This window comes from Melanotaenia boesemani, chromosome 22 (assembly GCF_017639745.1).
Source record: "Melanotaenia boesemani isolate fMelBoe1 chromosome 22, fMelBoe1.pri, whole genome shotgun sequence".
Classification (NCBI taxonomy): domain Eukaryota; kingdom Metazoa; phylum Chordata; class Actinopteri; order Atheriniformes; family Melanotaeniidae; genus Melanotaenia; species Melanotaenia boesemani.
The window spans coordinates 22,235,369-22,253,505 of NC_055703.1; the positions used below are offsets into that span (position 1 = coordinate 22,235,369).

General features: G+C 37.0%; 2 protein-coding genes across 2 annotated transcripts; both read right to left on the reverse strand.

Moving 5' to 3' along the window:
• Positions 1-3,075: 3,075 nt before the first annotated feature.
• pnrc1 (proline-rich nuclear receptor coactivator 1) lies at positions 3,076-6,878 on the reverse strand. Its single transcript, XM_041975237.1, has 2 exons — positions 6,223-6,878; positions 3,076-5,554 (listed from the first exon to the last, which is right to left on the reverse strand). The coding sequence occupies exons 1-2, from the start codon at positions 6,568-6,570 to the stop codon at positions 5,084-5,086; spliced, it is 819 nt and encodes a 272-aa protein (XP_041831171.1). The 5' UTR covers positions 6,571-6,878; the 3' UTR covers positions 3,076-5,083.
• Positions 6,879-8,108: 1,230 nt separating this feature from the next.
• Positions 8,109-17,828, reverse strand: LOC121633337 (cysteine-rich protein 2-like). The gene is made up of 8 exons (XM_041975241.1): positions 17,600-17,828; positions 13,491-13,585; positions 10,886-10,943; positions 10,656-10,784; positions 10,434-10,502; positions 10,195-10,289; positions 8,849-8,906; positions 8,109-8,509 (listed from the first exon to the last, which is right to left on the reverse strand). Exons 1-8 carry the CDS (start codon positions 17,640-17,642, stop codon positions 8,445-8,447), a joined length of 612 nt encoding a protein of 203 aa, XP_041831175.1. The 5' UTR covers positions 17,643-17,828; the 3' UTR covers positions 8,109-8,444.
• Positions 17,829-18,137: the final 309 nt, after the last annotated feature.

Sequence of the window (18,137 nt, forward strand, 5' to 3'; positions counted from 1 at the left end):
ACCTGCTGCTGGAGAAAAAAAACATTTTTTCGGGGATCAGTTTGGGTGAGCAATAAATGAGACAGCTGATGAATCAAAATAAACACTCATGGTTCAACTTCCTGTTGTCTGAGAAGTCCCCCGCCCTCCAGCCCAGCAGACAGCAGCTTTGTGCTTGAGGTTCCTGGGTGTCTGAGGTTCAGCTCTCTCTGTCAGGATGAGCTGAGGCTAAAAAAACAAAGTTTGCCTCTATGATCTGAAAACCTGATAGGCTGGAGTGGAAAGAATATCATTAACTCATCAGGCAGGAAATTAAATTCTGCTGTTAACATTACCCTGATGTGAGATTTATCTGATCTGTAACCGGCAGTTTTTCACAGCTCTTTGCCTGTAGGAGCCAATAATTCAGCTGATGTTTGAATTAAAATCTGATTTAAAGAGTCTAAATAAGTTTTGTTTTTTGGGGTTTTTTTTCCCAGAACTTTCTCAAATATAACAGCAATCATGGCTGATAATAAAAAATTGGGACCGTTAATTAAACATCAGAGAAAACTACTCAAAAATGACCATCAACAGCTCTGTTATAAAACATCTAAACAAAAACAGATTGCTTTTAACTGGTTTACATTTATTTCTATTTATGACAAGCAAATCCCCTTTAATCATTGATGTAATGTTTGATGACAGACGTGTGCTTAGACCACGATAATGTAAAAGGTCTTTGTGAAGGAACCTTTTCTCGGCTTTAACTGTTCGTCAGGTGAGACTCAGGCAGGTGTTTTTCCATCGTGCACCTGTGCAGATGCAACTCCTGGCTTCCAAAAATGCAGCCATCTTGATCCTTTAAGGAAACTGTTGTTCATGTGTGCACAAAATAACAGAAAGCCAAGATTTCATCAGACATATTGCAACTATCATGCATTGTGCAAATAGTGCTGAAAGATGGCTGATGCCACTTAAGTCTAAAAAAAAGGGGGGAAAAAGTATTTTAAATTCCACTAAATCATAAATGACTTGTTCTGATAAACTCCCACTCAAAAATGATCATGATATAAAATGTCAAGAAGATTATTCCCACAGTCTCACCATTTCATTACCTAAAATAACTCCTGATTGGTGTGTTAGTGGTTGTTCTAAAAATAGATCTAGATTATAAAGTGTCTATGGGTCACATGACACAGAACTGCTCATCTGAAGCAAAAAGGGAGAGATTTTATCATTTATGTTCAGGCTGGAAATTCTCTGCATGATCATTATTTTTAAAGCATTGTCTTTCTTATATGTTTTCTTTGAATTTGGAGAATAAACTAAGCTTTACACGAATGCAGAACCCTTCTGTTAAAATCAAAAACAGTTGGCAAATGGAGAAGAACAATCAATGAAGGTAGAAATAGGATGGAGTGCAGCAGATCGTGGTGCAAATATTGAGATTTATAAGCATCAAACTAAATTCTAAGCAGCCAGCCATCACTGAGATAGATTTTCTATCAAATAGTCAGGTCTACAAACATTAGGGTTGCTCTTCATTGATGTTGGTGGGGTTCAGGTCACCTTTACAGACACTTTCAACAATCGTGTCAAAGAAAAAAAAGATAGAAAAACTGCTTATTTTCCTTCCTCAGTGTTAGTGTCTTTTTGAAAAACTTATCCAAACACTCCATTTCATTCTTCATCACTTAACAGAGTCCGTGTCTAAATACAGAAACCCGCATTAGTCCAGTGTGCTGCAGTTCTAGGTTCTGTCCACTAGATGGAGCCAATTAACCAAATATTTATGTGAAAACTCCACTATCCTCTGCAGCCACGGTTATTATGTTTTTCTTTCTCAAAAGAGGGAAAAAGGTTTGAGCACGAGTGTTTTAAGAAAGTCTGTTTTCTTTTTTTATGAGAATATAAATATCTAAAATTGCATATTAAGTTTAGAACAACAAATCAGTGAAAAAATAATAAAGGCTAAAGCTCAACCCTGATCTTGGCTTTAGCAGGTGGTCCACATCCTTGTTTTGCTGATGTCAAGTACTCTTTTCCTGGCCATTATTGGGTTAGGGAAGGATAAGGGGGCATTTTACCCCTGAAAAACAGAAGAAAAGCACAGTAGCAGGTTCATGTCCATGTCCCTTTCTTAAGGTTTCTTTTTTACAGTCTCATTAACTGAAAAAAACCTGACTACTCAGAGATTTTTATCAGTGTACAAGGCCATTTGCTTGCCAACAGTAGCACTAAAATACAACAAGCAGTCTTCAGTCCACATAAAAACTTGAGTTTCGATGATACTTTGCTGGACAACCAAAGTACTTATATACTGTAAACTATGTACAAATCAGCTGTAGTTTAAAAGGGTTGCAAATATAAGACTTTTAACATTAAAATGCAGCTGTGTCATAACCTAAACAAACCAGAATGAAACTGTGACATCCCAGTACAGGTGAGTGAAGTGAACAAGCACTGGGGCAGTGGCAGTAAATGTTTTATGGTTTTATTTGTGTTATCTAATGCTGACTAGGTTTTGTCAAGCATTCCATTTTATATTGGCAGTGACTCAGAAAAATGTAAAAATAGGCCACAGAAATGTCATACTTCATAATATTTATCAACAAATCTGTAGGTTCCTGCTATGACCAGTAATAGAAATTAATATTAATAATTATGTCTATGTTGAACTGTTTGCTTTGTGCATTGTTCCTATTTCTGCTCGTTTTACTACTTTGTTTCCATAAACTGTTGTAAATAACATCAGGTGATATTGTGTAAATGGTTAGTCAGGTTCAGCAAGCTGATGCAACATCTGGCAACTTTGCCAGGCGAAAAGGTGACAGCTGGTTTCATATAGATGTGATTCTGAGAGGGCATGCTGTGGCATATTTATATTTCCAGTTTTTGTAATAAAGCTCTGAGTTGCTGGAAACAGTTTATCTAATACGTCATGAAAATAATCTCATAACTGGAATCTACTAGTACACGTTAACATTAAAACTTAGTCGCAGAGGCCAAAAACAAAAAAAGTTCTTACGTCTCTTAAGTTTCCTCAGCTACATTTACAGTTGCTGATCCAGAAAAAGATGCCAGCCGTCACCCTGTAATGATCACAGCACATCATCGGGGTAACCAATGTTTTAATGCAATTTTTAATTTGAGTATTAAAAAAAATTGTAAAACTACCTTTTCCAAATTGTGACATGAAGCTATGTTGTTTATTACTTATTTTCATAAGTTGAATGATTGTGAAACACTGCAATAAAATGTGAAGTCTGCTACATTAATACAATTTTCCATTCGAATGATGTCAGAGGTCAAAAACAAGATCCTGCAGCTGCCCGCTTCCACCATCAAAACCAGCAAAGTAAAACAAAAAAGAAAAGCGGTACATAATATGATCTGTGCTAAACACAAACTGTACTCAGTAAACAATGATGTGTGTTAGCAGAGAAATAAGGTACAGCATAGGTATGAGTACATGTCTGCTATCAAAACCTGACACCAGAAAGAGGGAGTCCACATGAAGCTGCTTTAGATTGTAGAAAAAAATTATACAAGTGCAGTTATGCTAAAACTCCACTGATGCTGAGAAAAGTACCAAAACCAAACCTGCATGTTCTTGTCTCTGATACAGAAACAAGTTTATAGTCTTTGTTTACCCAATACTGAGCTGCAGAGGTACATTTTTTTATACGCAGAAACAAATATTTGACTTTGATGAAAAATTGATGTGTGTGTTTAGAAAGCATCGCATCTGTTAAAACACTTAAAACAGATTTAGAAATTTACAAGAACACACTGAAGTGTCCTTTTGTTTGACAAAGACGTATCTGAAAAAGCTGCTTCTAACGTTTTCTAACATCAAAAAACAACAGATCACTTTTCTGTCAATCGTCTCATTCATCAGCTCGCTCTGATGGATACAACTGGAAACGAAAGGCAATGACAACAGCAGAGTTTGGTATTGGTAATGACTGATGGCCAATAAAACGGGGTGCAATGCAAATACAGCTGGTCCCCAGAACTGCCTGCGCATTAAGTCATGACACAGTTGAAGAAGAAAGGTGGTGGAGGGATGAAAAAAGAAAAGAATCTAAAATTATCCAGCTTCATGTGGTCGTACCCTAAATCAGTGCAAAACAAGTTTTAAAAAACACAAAAAAGAGCACTGGTGTGGATGTTGGACAGTGGTTTTTCACAGCAGCTGTCTGAGATTTTTCACAATGCCTTTTTGTCCTCAGACGGAGGCTTCACCATCTTCATCAGCTTCTCAGTCCCTGATCTGACTTTCCAGCAACTGGACCCGTGTTAAAGGGAAGGGAAGAAACTTCAGCCAGCACATGGCAGCTTTAGGTCGGGACTTTTTTTAAACGTCCACTTTTCTTTAGCCATTTTCAAAGGTGATGAGTCAGGACCTGAAACTCGGCTGGTGAATTCATCAAAGTGGCTGGTCGGACTTTGGAACATGAAGCTTGGGCGTCCTGCCCTTCCCCATTTTAGTTTTCAGTGCAAATCCGTCAGAAAAGTCTCTTTTATCCATCGTGCCTCAGACTGAATGAGCTGCTACAAAGTGCCTCAGTTTACAGGGGACCTATTTTTCCTTAATTTTTTTTTTTTTTTTTTTTTTGGAAAATCCTCAGTAACAAAACTAGAATCTCAGTTAAAACAAGAAGAAAATATACACAAATATATGTTCACAATATATTATGTACATTTACACAAGATCTTAAAAAAGTCAAAACACATGGCTGCCGGTTCAAAAGCGTTAAAGTGCCGTCATCACTTTGTGAAATGTAAACATGAGACACCGACTGTGTTGCTGCTGGAAATGACGTCCGTCTCTTTCAAAACCCTTTTCTTAGCTCACAGATTCAGTAACACAAACAAAAAAATTCTGACACAAACAGCACGTCCGTCGTTTTTTAAGCAGCAAAACAAAAGTGTCCAAGTTGTTCACAAATACAAGCAGCATGTTAGCTAACGGGAAATTGTACTACAATGAATAAAAACTCAATACATTATATTGCAGTGTTAAAGGCCAATCTCCAATTATCTCATACATTTTTCCAATTGTATTATTTGTAAACCTGATCAGTTCCAATTTGACACTTCAGATTGTGGCTTGTGATTATTCTTGAACCTTGAGCAACGACTTTAGATGAACAGTCATTTGCTCACGGCTTTGGTTGCTCTGTCGAGGCTCATTTTCTCCAACCCAGTGACTGGGTGGTTTAGGTAAGACACTGGGTGAGGGTGGCTCACTGAACTTGGCCCCAGCATAGACCTTCTCGCTCTCTTTGAGGTATTCAGAGGCAGTTTGAACAGGTGGAGTGTTCAGGATCTTCACGTTGTTTGAGGCAAGGAGGGGTTTCTTCTCCTCGAGAGGTTGAGGCTGGTGGGAAGACGAGGGCTTCTTTGGGGTGCGGTTGTCATTCTTCTTTGCAGAGGGAGAAGCAGTGGGTGTTTGGCTCTGCTTGGGTTTGTGACTCCGGGAATTGACATTTTGAGTGATCTGATCATGTCGAGACTGGTTGCGGGCTGGCTGGCTTCCTGGTTGGACAGTCCCTCGCTCCAATCTGCCTCCTTTGGATTTCAGAAGCTATTAATAGAGAAACCATTGTTACTCAAACTGTATGAAAAACATGGAGCTCTATTTATGGACTAGAAGCAACTTAAATTTCCATAATTGTGGTAACAGTCAACTTTGAAACTTTCAATTCATTTAGTAACTTAAAAAAAAACTCCCCTGGAGACACAATTTCTTTCTAAAGTGGCTTAAAAAAGTGTTTACATACTAACATGTACATTGCATTTTCAGCAGCCAACAAGTAGGAATTGTTGTCATAAACATTAGAAATTATAATCATGTCTTTTCTTTGGGTATTTCAAAACCAAGTGCTCCTTCTGACAACTGGGGAATTTTTCTGAGTCAACCAGAAGAGGAAGTTAAACTTGTTCCGCAATTATTTCTGCATAACAATCAGCTGAAACTGCCTCGTTGTTGACGCCTAGGGCAGATTTTTATCTAAATGTAATAAACAAAGCAGAATTTGTTTTTATCGGTATGAACTAAGTCTTCCAATTTTTAAAACTTAAAGAACTTGCGCACATGTTGCTTCCTGTATCCTAAAGACTAAATATGGGTGTCAAGATGTCAGTTTTAAACACAAATGTTTAAACACAAATAGTTTATTTATGGTGGTTATTACTGAGTCAAATCGTTAAGATCACACAGTTAGTAAACACTTCTGAAAGCAGGTGAGTTACCTCTCTCTTATTCCCCTGTTTGACATGATGGAGGGTCAACGCAGTTTGCGTAGAGGCAGGGTGCGGGGCACTGGAGTGAGTTGGAGGTTTGTGGATAGACGAAGTCGTCAAGATGGTGATATTGTTGTTGTGGTCAGAGAGACGTAGATTTGAACAGTGTCTCGGAGGTTTCTGGTGATGCAGCGGCGCCGTCGTCCGCAGTTTCCTCCCCCCTTTCTTCAGTAGCGCTTGTTTCGTTTTGTTGGATATGTTGACCATTTCGTTGCTGACAATCAACGATAATGGGTTATTGTTTTCGACGTTGCCGATATTGGCTTCATCGCCTTGTGCAGGAGATCCGTCCAACATGTCGTTGCAGTAGCGAAAACATAAACAATCTGTAAAATTCCTCAGCAGCTAGATTGCTTTAGCTAGCGACGTCACAAGCTAACACTGTGCTAACAGCTAGCCAATAAGCTAACAGCGATTTTTTTTCGAATTGTCTTCACGTGGAAGCAAAAGACAACAATACTTAACAAATGTGGTTGTTATAACGTGGTCGCAGAAGCTCCTGTGTGTTAAGTTGAGGGTTGCAGTTGTTACTACAGCTAAAAAGGTCACTGAGTGCCTGATACCGAGACGGCGCGTCTGCGATAATGTGAGCTTGTGAAGAAAAAAACAAGGACGTATGTTAAGAGAGCAAGAGGAGAACTTCCGGTAACCCATTTCAAAATAAAATAATATCTCTCTATCTATCAATCAATCAATCAACCAATCAGTCAATCAATATATAAATTTATGGTGGCGTGTACAACAATTTGATTTTGAAAAGCAATTATTGCTCTGGGATACATGCCAAAGTAAAAATACTAGCAGAAAAATAAGCTGCTTGAGAGATTGCTATCTGCCACTTATTTCAACACAATTATGATGATGATGATGATGATGATTATTATTATTATTATTATTATTTAGCTTTTGAATTAAAAAATGTAAAGATCTTTTTGAAGTGTCAGTGTAATTATGTCAACTTGACAATTTCCTCTACAGTTTCCAATAAGGGGCGTTGTCAGTTGAAAAGCTGGTAGTGACGTTTTTTATTTTGATTGGATGTTTATTTGTTGACGCAGGTGCTTGGGTGCTGTTGCTTACAAAGAAAAACATTACATCATCTGCTCTAAAAAAAAAATAAATAAAAAAACAAAAAACATTGTTACTAAGGGATTACATCATTTTTAGCAGCATATGGTATATTGCAGTAATTCTGACAGACATGTACTTTTATTATTAGTCTGTGGCAAAAAGGGGTGAGGGTGGGTGGTCACAGTTAAATGTGCAAATTACCCTTTCAAAATGAATGTTATCATACTGTATCACTGTAGTCAGCCCAGGACTTCACTTTGGATTATACCACCAAGAACCCTTCTCTTTTAGCGTCCTATTAGTATATTATTACTGTTAGATAATGGTTACTCATAAAAGCATGTGTCTCTAACTCAGCAACCGAGTCTGCAATGATGGTGATATTTTTCACAAATAAATAAATAAAAGTAAAATAGCTTTCAGACCATTCATTCAAATGATTTGTTGATTTTCTCTTTAAAATGGCTTTTGTGTTGCGTTTTCTTAATTTAATGTTTGCATGATAGTTTTTCTTCCTCTAAGAAACTAGGAGAAACTAAAAATAGCCTTTCCAATGGTTAACGTTTTTTCATGTAGTTTGTATGAACACACACACATCCACTGACACAGGTTTACTATCACACAGTTTTATTGTAGAAAACGTGATCAACAGCTGACAAGCCCTAATATCGCTTAATAAAATGCACGTCTGTGTGATTCTTTACAACACTATCCGTCTTAAATGTAAGGTAAACTTGTTCAAAAACACAATAAGAAGGCTGGTACTTTGTCTTTCTCATACAGTACAGCTTGTAAGTGCACAAATGCCCAAAAACTACTAATAAGGAAGAACACATGAGCTTTAATCCACTACTGTTATAGATTAATAACCATTTGGCAAATATAACTGATAAACATGAACTCACACAGGAGGACATGTTGTTTTTTTTTCGTACAAAAAAATAGATATATAAACAATATACAAATACAACATAAATATCTAAGTATCCATCCCTGTGAGTGCAGTACATATCATTTGTCACATGACCATTGAAGGCAAATCAACGAAACACTGAGGGTCCTGGAGGTGTTTTCCTGCGTGTTGGAAGCAGCGGCACGATTTAAGGCTGTGCCTCGGCTTCCGGGTCATCATAGATGTAGCTGCCGACACCGCCAGTGTTAACACCTGAAGAAAAAGAACAACTATAAAGGGTTATTTCAACCAAAAATACAATCCCAGCAGGAAAACTATGCTGCAAATACGTTTGGCTGCCTTTGAGGAAGTTAATTAATATTTTTCTCTGAGATTTTTCACATCATCTCAAAGCTACGTTTTTCATTTTTATTTAAGGTCTGCATTTCAAAATAAGCAACTGCATATTAGAATTTGTTAACTAGATTTCTGAGCATTTTGAGCAGGAAACAGTGGCCATTCAGCACCACAAATGCTTCAAACAACGACCACCTTTGTCTACATAACTCCTTTAGATTTCTAAAATAAGACTCTAGTGACATCACACGTTACCTTTGGGTCCAAACAGCACAGCGTAGCATGGTTTGTGGCAGTAAGGCTGTCCATCATGCTGCAACATGAAAAAAGTTCCTCTTAATTTTATTCCTTCATCTGTGAACTTATATTATCATGAATTTACTGCATATCACGCGGCTTTGAGGTTCATCCCAAATTCTAGCTTACTCATCATTGTTTATTATACAAATGTGTTGGGATGTCCTCTTTGCCCATACAAAGGCTAAGACACTAACATATTCTTATTTACAAAGCTACCTTACAATGGTTTTCATCCACAGGAGTTTTTGTTATTTTTAGTTCTAAGAGAAGGAACTGAGATGGGAAAGGGGATTTTTTTATATATGCTGCTGCAGAAGACTTGAAACTTCATGACTCGATCACCTTGGACTCCTTTAAGAAAATGTTGGATGATTTTAAGACAGTTGCATCTGTTTGTAGATGTTCTGCTTGACTTGGGGATTTAACTGTAATTTTCTTGTCATTGTTAGCCAGTTTGAATGTGTTTTGCTGTGTGTTTGTAAAAAGTTTTAACTGTGCTTCTGCTGTCTGGGCCAGGACAGTCCTGGAAAAGAGATTTTTATTCTTAATGTGGCTTTTCATGGTTCAAGAAAAGTTAAATAAAAAATAAAAAAAAAAACTTTGCAAATCCAAAAGTGGCTTCAAATATATCATAAAAAACAAATGTAATGTAAAAATGATTCATTTGATTGTATATAGTTGATCTTTGTAATAAAATTTCATGATTAAATTAAAGTTACCAGGGAAATGCATTACTATTTCACATTTTCTAGAAACCAGAAACACACACCCTTCTTTTTTCTTTTTTTTTTTTTTACTTTTCAGACACATGGATAACAACTTTGGGCACTATTCTTTAGTAGCTTTGTGGTTACAGAGGTGCTTCTCTAGGACATGGGTTCAAGTCCTGGTATGCCAATAAAGGTGGACCACTGTGGACCCCCTCAAACGGCGCCAAAAAATGGCAGCTCGCTAGTAAATTTAAAGAAGGGTAAACTGCAGTCTAATTAGTAAAAATTAGTAAAACAAAAATGATTGTACACTCGTGTACACCCTGTACAGTCGACATGCCAAATGAAGAGTTTCTGCCCTCAACACAAAATGAAAGGATTATTCAACGATGCATCCGTGTAATTTGGGTGTCTGACAATGTGATATCCAGTTAAACTTTTCAAGGAAATGATCTTCACTCACACTTCTACAATAATATTCTGACATTGTGACTTAAATATTCCCATTTTCACTCTTACAAAAAAAAAAAAAAAATCGACACCTCTGCATTTAAGTCCAGGTAAAAACCTGAGATTTTTCTCTACCCTCACCTCTGCATGGCTGCCCGGGGCCAGAGTCTTACTGCACCTCTCACAGCGCAGACAGGGCCGGTGCCAGTTCTTCCCCAGAGACGACACTTTCTCAGCTGCACGGAAACACACAGAAAGCCCACCATGGAGACAATCACCACGGCAACTAGTCGACTTCTTTCACTTAAATAGATTTTGCAAGTGAGATGGTGCACATGTATATATGAAGGCATGTGAGACAGGAGGACTGATCTGCTCACCAAAATATACTGTTTTGTTGCATCTGGGGCAGATGTTGGGTCCTCCAGAGAAAGATGAGAAGCTTGCAGCTGGAAAAGATGAAGAATTGTTGCCGTTATTATTTTCTAATTTTAGGCTCAGTGTTAGAGGTTGGAATTTAATCCTCTCTGAGAAAATTCTTCCGGCTAAATTTGTCCTGCTAACTTGTGACTGTTTCTATTTCTGCTCCACATATTTCTTACCCTTCACTGGTCCCCGTGCAGGGGCTTTCTTCTCCTCAGGTTTGGCATTGGTTTCCATGGAAATGGCTGCAGGGGCTTCGTTGACAGGAGCATCGTACACGTAGGCACCAGCTCCACCGATGTTCACACCTGAAACACGCACACACAAATGGTGCATTTGCTAACCTGAACATGATCAATGCAGGGCTGGAAACAATAGTTTCTTTATTTGAAACAAGAGGAATCAGCACCTTTGGGTCCAAACAGGGCTGCGTAGCACGGCTTGTGGCAGTAAGGCTTTCCGTCATGCTGCATAATGTAAAAGGGAGACAATGAACAAGAATTTAGTCTTTCAGAATTTCATTTAAAATGAAAAAGTAAAGCATTGCCAAGTTTTGGTTTCACTTTATATCAATTTACACACCAATGCACAATAGGCATCTATTCATACTGCGGTTTGTGTATTGAGAAAGCAAGAAAAAAAGACATATTATACTCTTTCTTTTTCAGCCCTGTTTTGTTTGTAGAGAAAGAAACTAATATGTCTTTTTTTTAGGAAAATGTCCTTAGCCTGACCCTTCATGTATAACCCTGTTCAGACAGAAAATATGTGACAATGCGTCATCCAAAGTAACAGCCATTTGTCATCTAGATACTGGCATCCTTTCAGATTTATGTAATAGCTCCATTTAGTCATGTAACAAGGATTGATCCACGTGATAAAACATTTCAGCCATGTTTTTCAGACATCTGGATATTTTAGTCCAGCCCTTTACACAGACTATAATCACTGGATACACAAACATATGAACCCTGAACTGATGATCCTCCATCACTGCTGCTTCACTGAACAAGTCAGAGGCTCTTCACTACTGAGGACACTGTTATTACTTAAGCTAGAAGCCTGTTAAAACATAAAAAAAGTAACTGAAATAATTGAATTTGATAACAATGCTGTGAATAACAAACTGCTGAGCTGTTAACACCATGCAAGGTTTTTTTATGAGTTAGTTTCGAACTTAGAGTGACAACTTGTACAAGCAACAAACTGAGTGGAAAGCAGCCTCAGTCAGTACTGGACTGTTGTATGTGTGAAGCTCATCTATTGTTAACTGTCTTTAACAGAATTAACAAACTTCACAGGCGATAAATCTTGAGTGATCTGAATAAATCTGCTGGAATTAGCAGCATCATTTGTGACTGTTTCCAAGAAACTGTTTGTATAAGAAAAACGTCACTGCTGGTGATGGAAAACACAGATGCTGTCACTTATCCTGTTGAAGGGTTGTTCTGTAAAAACCTCCTTAAAATGAAGTAAAATAAATCCTTTTGCAGCCGAGAATTTAAAGTGAATGCATAAAATGTTCATTTGTGGTTAAATCTGAATCACATGGAGCTAAATTTTCTGCTAGTTTTGCATGTGATTTGAAGATAGCAAATTAGCTGTAGAAGTTTAACCAGAAGAAAAATCAGCACTTCGTACTGACATAAAAAAGTTACTGCATATTTCTGCCTTTTCACATAAGCTTACATGTCAAACCATTTATAAAGGCTCTGACTGCAGGTTCTATGACTAATCACAGGACATTTTAGTTTACAGAAAGATATTCTCCCCACTCTGCTTCTCACAGCTCTTTGTTCTTCATTATCGAGCATTTTAGCATCTGTTCATTTTAAACTCATGTTGTAGTGTCTATATGGGTATGATTGTGTGAGAAAGGAGAAAGCACTTAGCATATAACTATAGAAGTGATGTGTGTGTGTGTGAATGGGTGAAGGTGACGTGCTGTTAAAAATTGAGTAGTCAACATGAGTAGAAAAGTGCTATGTAAGTACAGTCCATTTACATTTTTTTCACCATTGTCTGGACAGTAAGTACCACTAGTTACATCTAATACTCTTAAAAATATTCCTATTATGCAAGACAGAGAGACTGCCACAATATAGCTGCCAAATAATAATAAATTTCTACTTTTTTTCATGGTTTGGGTAAAAAAGAAATGGTATTAAATGTTTCTTTTGGGCACTCAATCATGAATTTGTCCTGAACAAGAAAACTGTGTGAAGGATGATTTGTCAGAGATTACTTATTTACACTGGTCCATTATTTATTTTTTTATGTTGTGGGAATAGAGAATGTTTTGTATAAGCCCGGCCCTTTATACATTGCTTTGGTTTAAAGGGTCTCAGGATCATGTTTTAGCTCTGCAGTCAGCAATTTCTTGACAAAGTCTCCTTCAATACTTTGTAGTTCATGTTTATATGTTAGCACGAATGTCGGCCTGTGATGCAAGTTTCTATTTTAACCCTTTAAAGTTTGCACAAAGAAAACAAAAAATGTTTCTTTGCCTTTTGTCTTTTAATTTGGACAATAATAAGAAAAAGCAGTGTGTGTGTGTTTTTAAATAAATACTGCGGTAACGGTAAATAATAAAGTAACAATAGTGAAATGGTCACAATTTAAAGCAATACTGAAAAAACAAAAATGAACTTTTAGCATTATATACCCAAACGAAGTGGTATAGATGGCATAGGAAAGTTTATTTCACAAATTATTATTAAAATGATTTAATAAAATTAGAATCACTGAAAATGTTTCTCTATCAAATGGTATAGCAGGCTGGTAAAGTGCTAAGAAAGAAGTTTATTCCTTTAACGGTCACCAAAATAATGACTAAAAAATAATCATTTATTTAGACAGTTATTAAAATTTTATTAGTAACCCTACTTTAAAAGAAGGATTTCTTTTAGGTCAAAATAGGCTGAAATAATATTACATTTAAAAACAATCCATTATTGCACATATAAATCAAAATGAAATCCTGATCTTATAACTTCCTGCTTTTTTCCTTTTACCTCAGCATGGCCGCCTGGATTCAGCGTCTTGTTACAGCGCTCACATTTCAGACAGAACTTGTGCCAGTCTTTCCCTAAAGACGACACTTTCTCCGCTGTGGAAAAAGATAAACAGGTTGTTATTATAAAGACAATTTATTTAAAAATCAACTAGTTTTTTCAGTGTTTAAACACAAGCTAAATATTAAAGAAAGAACTTAGATCTAAGAAAAAAAAACATTAAATGTACTTTTACATAAAATAGTAAGATGACATGACTAATGGGTATCAGCACACAGATAAACAAGCAGCCATTCAATAAATAGAAAGGAACATTTTTCGTTTGCTTTATTTGGAGCAAAAATGCTGGCACTCCTCCGCAGACGTAACCTTTCACCTCAACTCTGGAAAGCTCCCATCCTTTCTACTGTATGAAAAACGTTCCCATTCTTTCATTCAGTCATTCATATTTTTCTTGTTTCCATGTATTAACAATCTCAACCACTCATCTCATAATTTACATAACCTCACTTCTGTTCTGTCTTTCCTCTCCCTGAGAGAAAAATAGACTTCTACAGACTCCTCCCCATCTGTCATCAATAAGAATCTTCTAGTTGATTGGAAACAACCTGATGAGGAAGGAGAGAAAGATTCGTGGAAGACAGACTTTTACACTGATGCCTTGAATGTTTCTCTCTCATCCTTATATGGAAAAGCTAAAACACAAGGAGATGTGTGTGAGTGGAGCATGTAATAAATAATGAAGACCACCCAAAGAAATTAGAAGCATCATTATCATTTTTTAACCTTTTGTTAATTCCACCTGCCTTCTCCCCACTTTTTGCACCTGTAATCTCCATTGTGGCTCTATTTTTTTTATTTGGGGGTACTCAGCTATTAACTTGGATTAAAACTCCATGGAGTCATGCTTTGGGTGCAGCAATTCAAATGGCTGATAAATAAATTCTGAGGGAGGGATTTAGCATTTAAGTCCAAAACCTATTATGTTAGACACAATGTAGACAGAAGACATGAGCGAGTACTTATGTAAACTATAACAGTGCAGCTGTGTTCAGTGCTGACTGCCTGAGTGACAGAAAACACTTAATGGGTACTTAAGAGTTCATATCAGCCTAAAATACATTCTTTCCACTGTGCTCTGAAAAGCAGTGCAATAACTCAGATTTCCATTTTCATAATAATTCAACCTTTTTATGGAGCAACTATGTGTTCTCCCATCATCCATCTGCTGTAACCCTAACTCCCACAGCTACATCTAATTCATGACCATAAAACAAATTTGGCTTTTTTTTTTTTTTGCTTAGAGAGAAATAATTAAGTTTAACCCATTTGAAATAAACAGATAAAGCTCAGTTATTAAAAGGATTGTTACTGAATCTATATATAAAACAAACATTAGTTTATAATTATGTCTCTTTTGTAGTTAAATAGAGTTACCAGGCAAGTGGGAGAGATCCCAGTAAGTTACCAGTTTTATCCAATATGTATTTACAGATAGTCTGACTGATAGATTTGTTACCATAACAGAGGAGAGAGTAAGTTTTGTTCCCACTTTCTCACCATTAATGCTAAGCTAAGCTGGCAAACTGCTATTTTAGATCTTTACATTTGTTGTTGGGGAAATATCTACTGATAATTTTCCCTAAAATATCTATAAATTATCCCTTTAGCTTTCAAACAGCCATTTGAGAATTACAACACATACAAATGTCATTACGATTTTTTTTCTTTTTTTAAATTAACATCTTAGCTTGTTTGTTGCTAGCTGGATGGAAAATGGTAGAAAATGGAATTCCGGACAGTCATACACATGTAAAACTGTACTTTTAAGGTGTTTTACAAATAAAAGCAATGCTTTGGTGCCATTATTTATTTAACTGTTTTTAAGCTTAATTATGATTCCTCACCTGCTTTCATCAAAAAAGAACATTTACATAAACCTGCTGGTTCTGACTTCTAATAAAATACATCTTGGAGCATCTCAAAGAAAGCCAGAATTCAAGAGCAGCAGCTCCACTAACAGACTTTTGTAGGAAAGACAGATGGATGGCCAGAGGGAGAAAGAAGTTCACCAACAGTTTATCTGTTTCTTCTCCTCCCAAAATATCCCAGCAGATACACTGAGCCTGATACGACATGACACTTCCTGTTTAGACTCACTGGCTGGCCAGCCTGTCAGTGTGATATGTGACAGCGGGTCGCGCTGGCACGCTGTGAGTACTTTACAATGATGGAGGAGGAGGTGTGTGTGTGTGTGTGTGTCCAACAACTGTACAGCAGGACAATAATTTTCTCATTGTTTCTCAACATCAAAGCTGTAAGAATTTAAAGCCACAGTTGCATTTTACAAGACAAATATTTAAGTCTGTGTTTTCTCAAGAAACATTTTTTGTCACATTTTTTTCTTCCAGTTCATTTCTTAACATTTATTATGGGTGACCCTTTAATTTAATTCTTCTTAACCTGTCTCCCCTCAAAAACGTGTCAGTTAAGTTCAATTTTATGTGTTCCTTTATAGTAAATGCATTCATGTAGAAAACACAGAGCACTAATTAAAGGTCAAACAGAGCTTTGAAGCTGGAAATCTGGGAAGTGTTAACAATCACAGAGCGTTAACACTGTTACTTATGCTCATTTCCTCTGCAATAATTCCCTTTGCAGCTGCAAAACAACAATGACACAGTGTGTAGTATTTCTTTTAAAACATTTGCACATTTTTTAGGAGTTTAAGATTTACTGCAGCGCTTCATGAAAGAGAAAAGAGAGATCAGCATGGTTTGGTACAGACTGCAGGGTGGGGTTTGCCTGCTGTTCTCCAGGGAAACGGAGAAAGAACAAAAAGAGAATTGATCCCCACAGCAAATGCACAATCAATTATTTACCATATCAATGTGGTGTGGCTTCTGAAGAAATTAATTCTTCCAGGACCTAAAGGCGGATATATGGGATGTCACTAAGCTGTGAGATGACACAGTTTACTGATGTCCACAAGCAAACAGGCCTGTTAATGGCTCCCTGAAATCTTACACAAAGATAGTGAAGCCATTACAGCCTGATCTGTGCTGTAGTGATGCAGACCAGTTGTCTATTAGTCTGAGACTCTGCAGACTAAGACATTTTTGGATCAACTTCAAAAAGAAGAAGAAAATAAAATTGGAAAAATGGCTGTGACCATCTTACAGTATTACAGTGAGAATGCTTCGTTTTGTGCAACACTTCGGTCATTGTATAACCATGGCACAAAGGTTGACACATCCGCAAACAATAAGCTGTTAACGTTTAACTCAGACTGAGAACATAAAAAATTCCTTATACAAAGTGTTGCCTAAGTGATCCTGATTGACTCATCCATGATTATTTAAGGGTTTTCTAACATATTCATGATATTGGTAAATAAATACAAATATCACTTATATGGACATTTTATATGTGCCATTTACACTCACTGATGCTGCACATTAACTTGTATTGGTATGAATACATGCTAATAAGTAAAAAGAAAATGCACTGCTGGAATGCTAAAGAGGGCTGACGTCATTACATTTAGGGTTTCATCACATAGTTTCTCCTCATACATCATCGACAAACTCTGAGGAAAATCTCTGCATTTTTACCACAATCAAAAGAAAAAACACACCATTGTGTCATATTTTCTAACAAATAATAATCTGATTATATTTTGTCACTATATTGTTTAAATCAACAAGAAAAGTAAAAGAAAAAAATAGTATTTTAAAACTATCAACATGTTTAAAACCTTAAAAAAATATTACAATACTCAGTCAATTCTATCTTCTTTTAAGTTTTACTAACTGTGCCAGTGAGACACAATAGGCTTAATGAAATAAACACCTCTCAGTGTGCGCGTGCCATCCCACATCCTCTGATCTCTGTGAAGCAGCATGATTTCAGCGCGTGGTTTACATAGACACACCTCACTGGAAGAACGTGTTATTGATCTGCGTTATCATGGAGATTTTAATCATATTAGTCAACACTTTCTTTTCATATTGGGAAACCCTCATCCTAATGGGAGGCTAACCCTCCACCCAGCAGTCACAGACATCATCTCTGGCCGGCCTCTGCAGCGGCTGTCAACACGCACTCACCGAAATACACCGTCTTGTCGCATTTTGGACATTTTGACGCCATGATGAAAGTCAGCAGAAAGAATCCCCTTTCAGTCGGTCCACCAGCGGCCTGTCTGTCTGTCTCTCTGTCTGTCTGTCTGTCTGTCTGCAGCTCCTGCGGTGCAGACACACCTCTAATGATGCTGCTGATTCAGTGACGGTGAGGAGACTCGCATCCACCCCTCTGCTCGCTGTCCTGCACTTGTGTAAACCCGCCCCTAAAAATGACGTCACCCATCGCTTATCTCAACAATAAGATAAAAATGTACTTTGATGCAACCGACTGGTGTCACAATGCTCTCAGAGACTCGGTCATACCGGAACTTAAAGATCCGGCTGTTACCTCTGCTGGAAGGATGTGTCTTTCTTAAAAAAAAAAAAAAAAAAAAAAAAAAAAAGGAAATACAACTTTATCCCAGAGAGCAATTTAATGTTGCAGTAGTTATTTTTCTTTCAGGAAATAATGATCATTAATGAACAGTTGATGGAGGGATTGATGTACATTTCTGACTTGCTG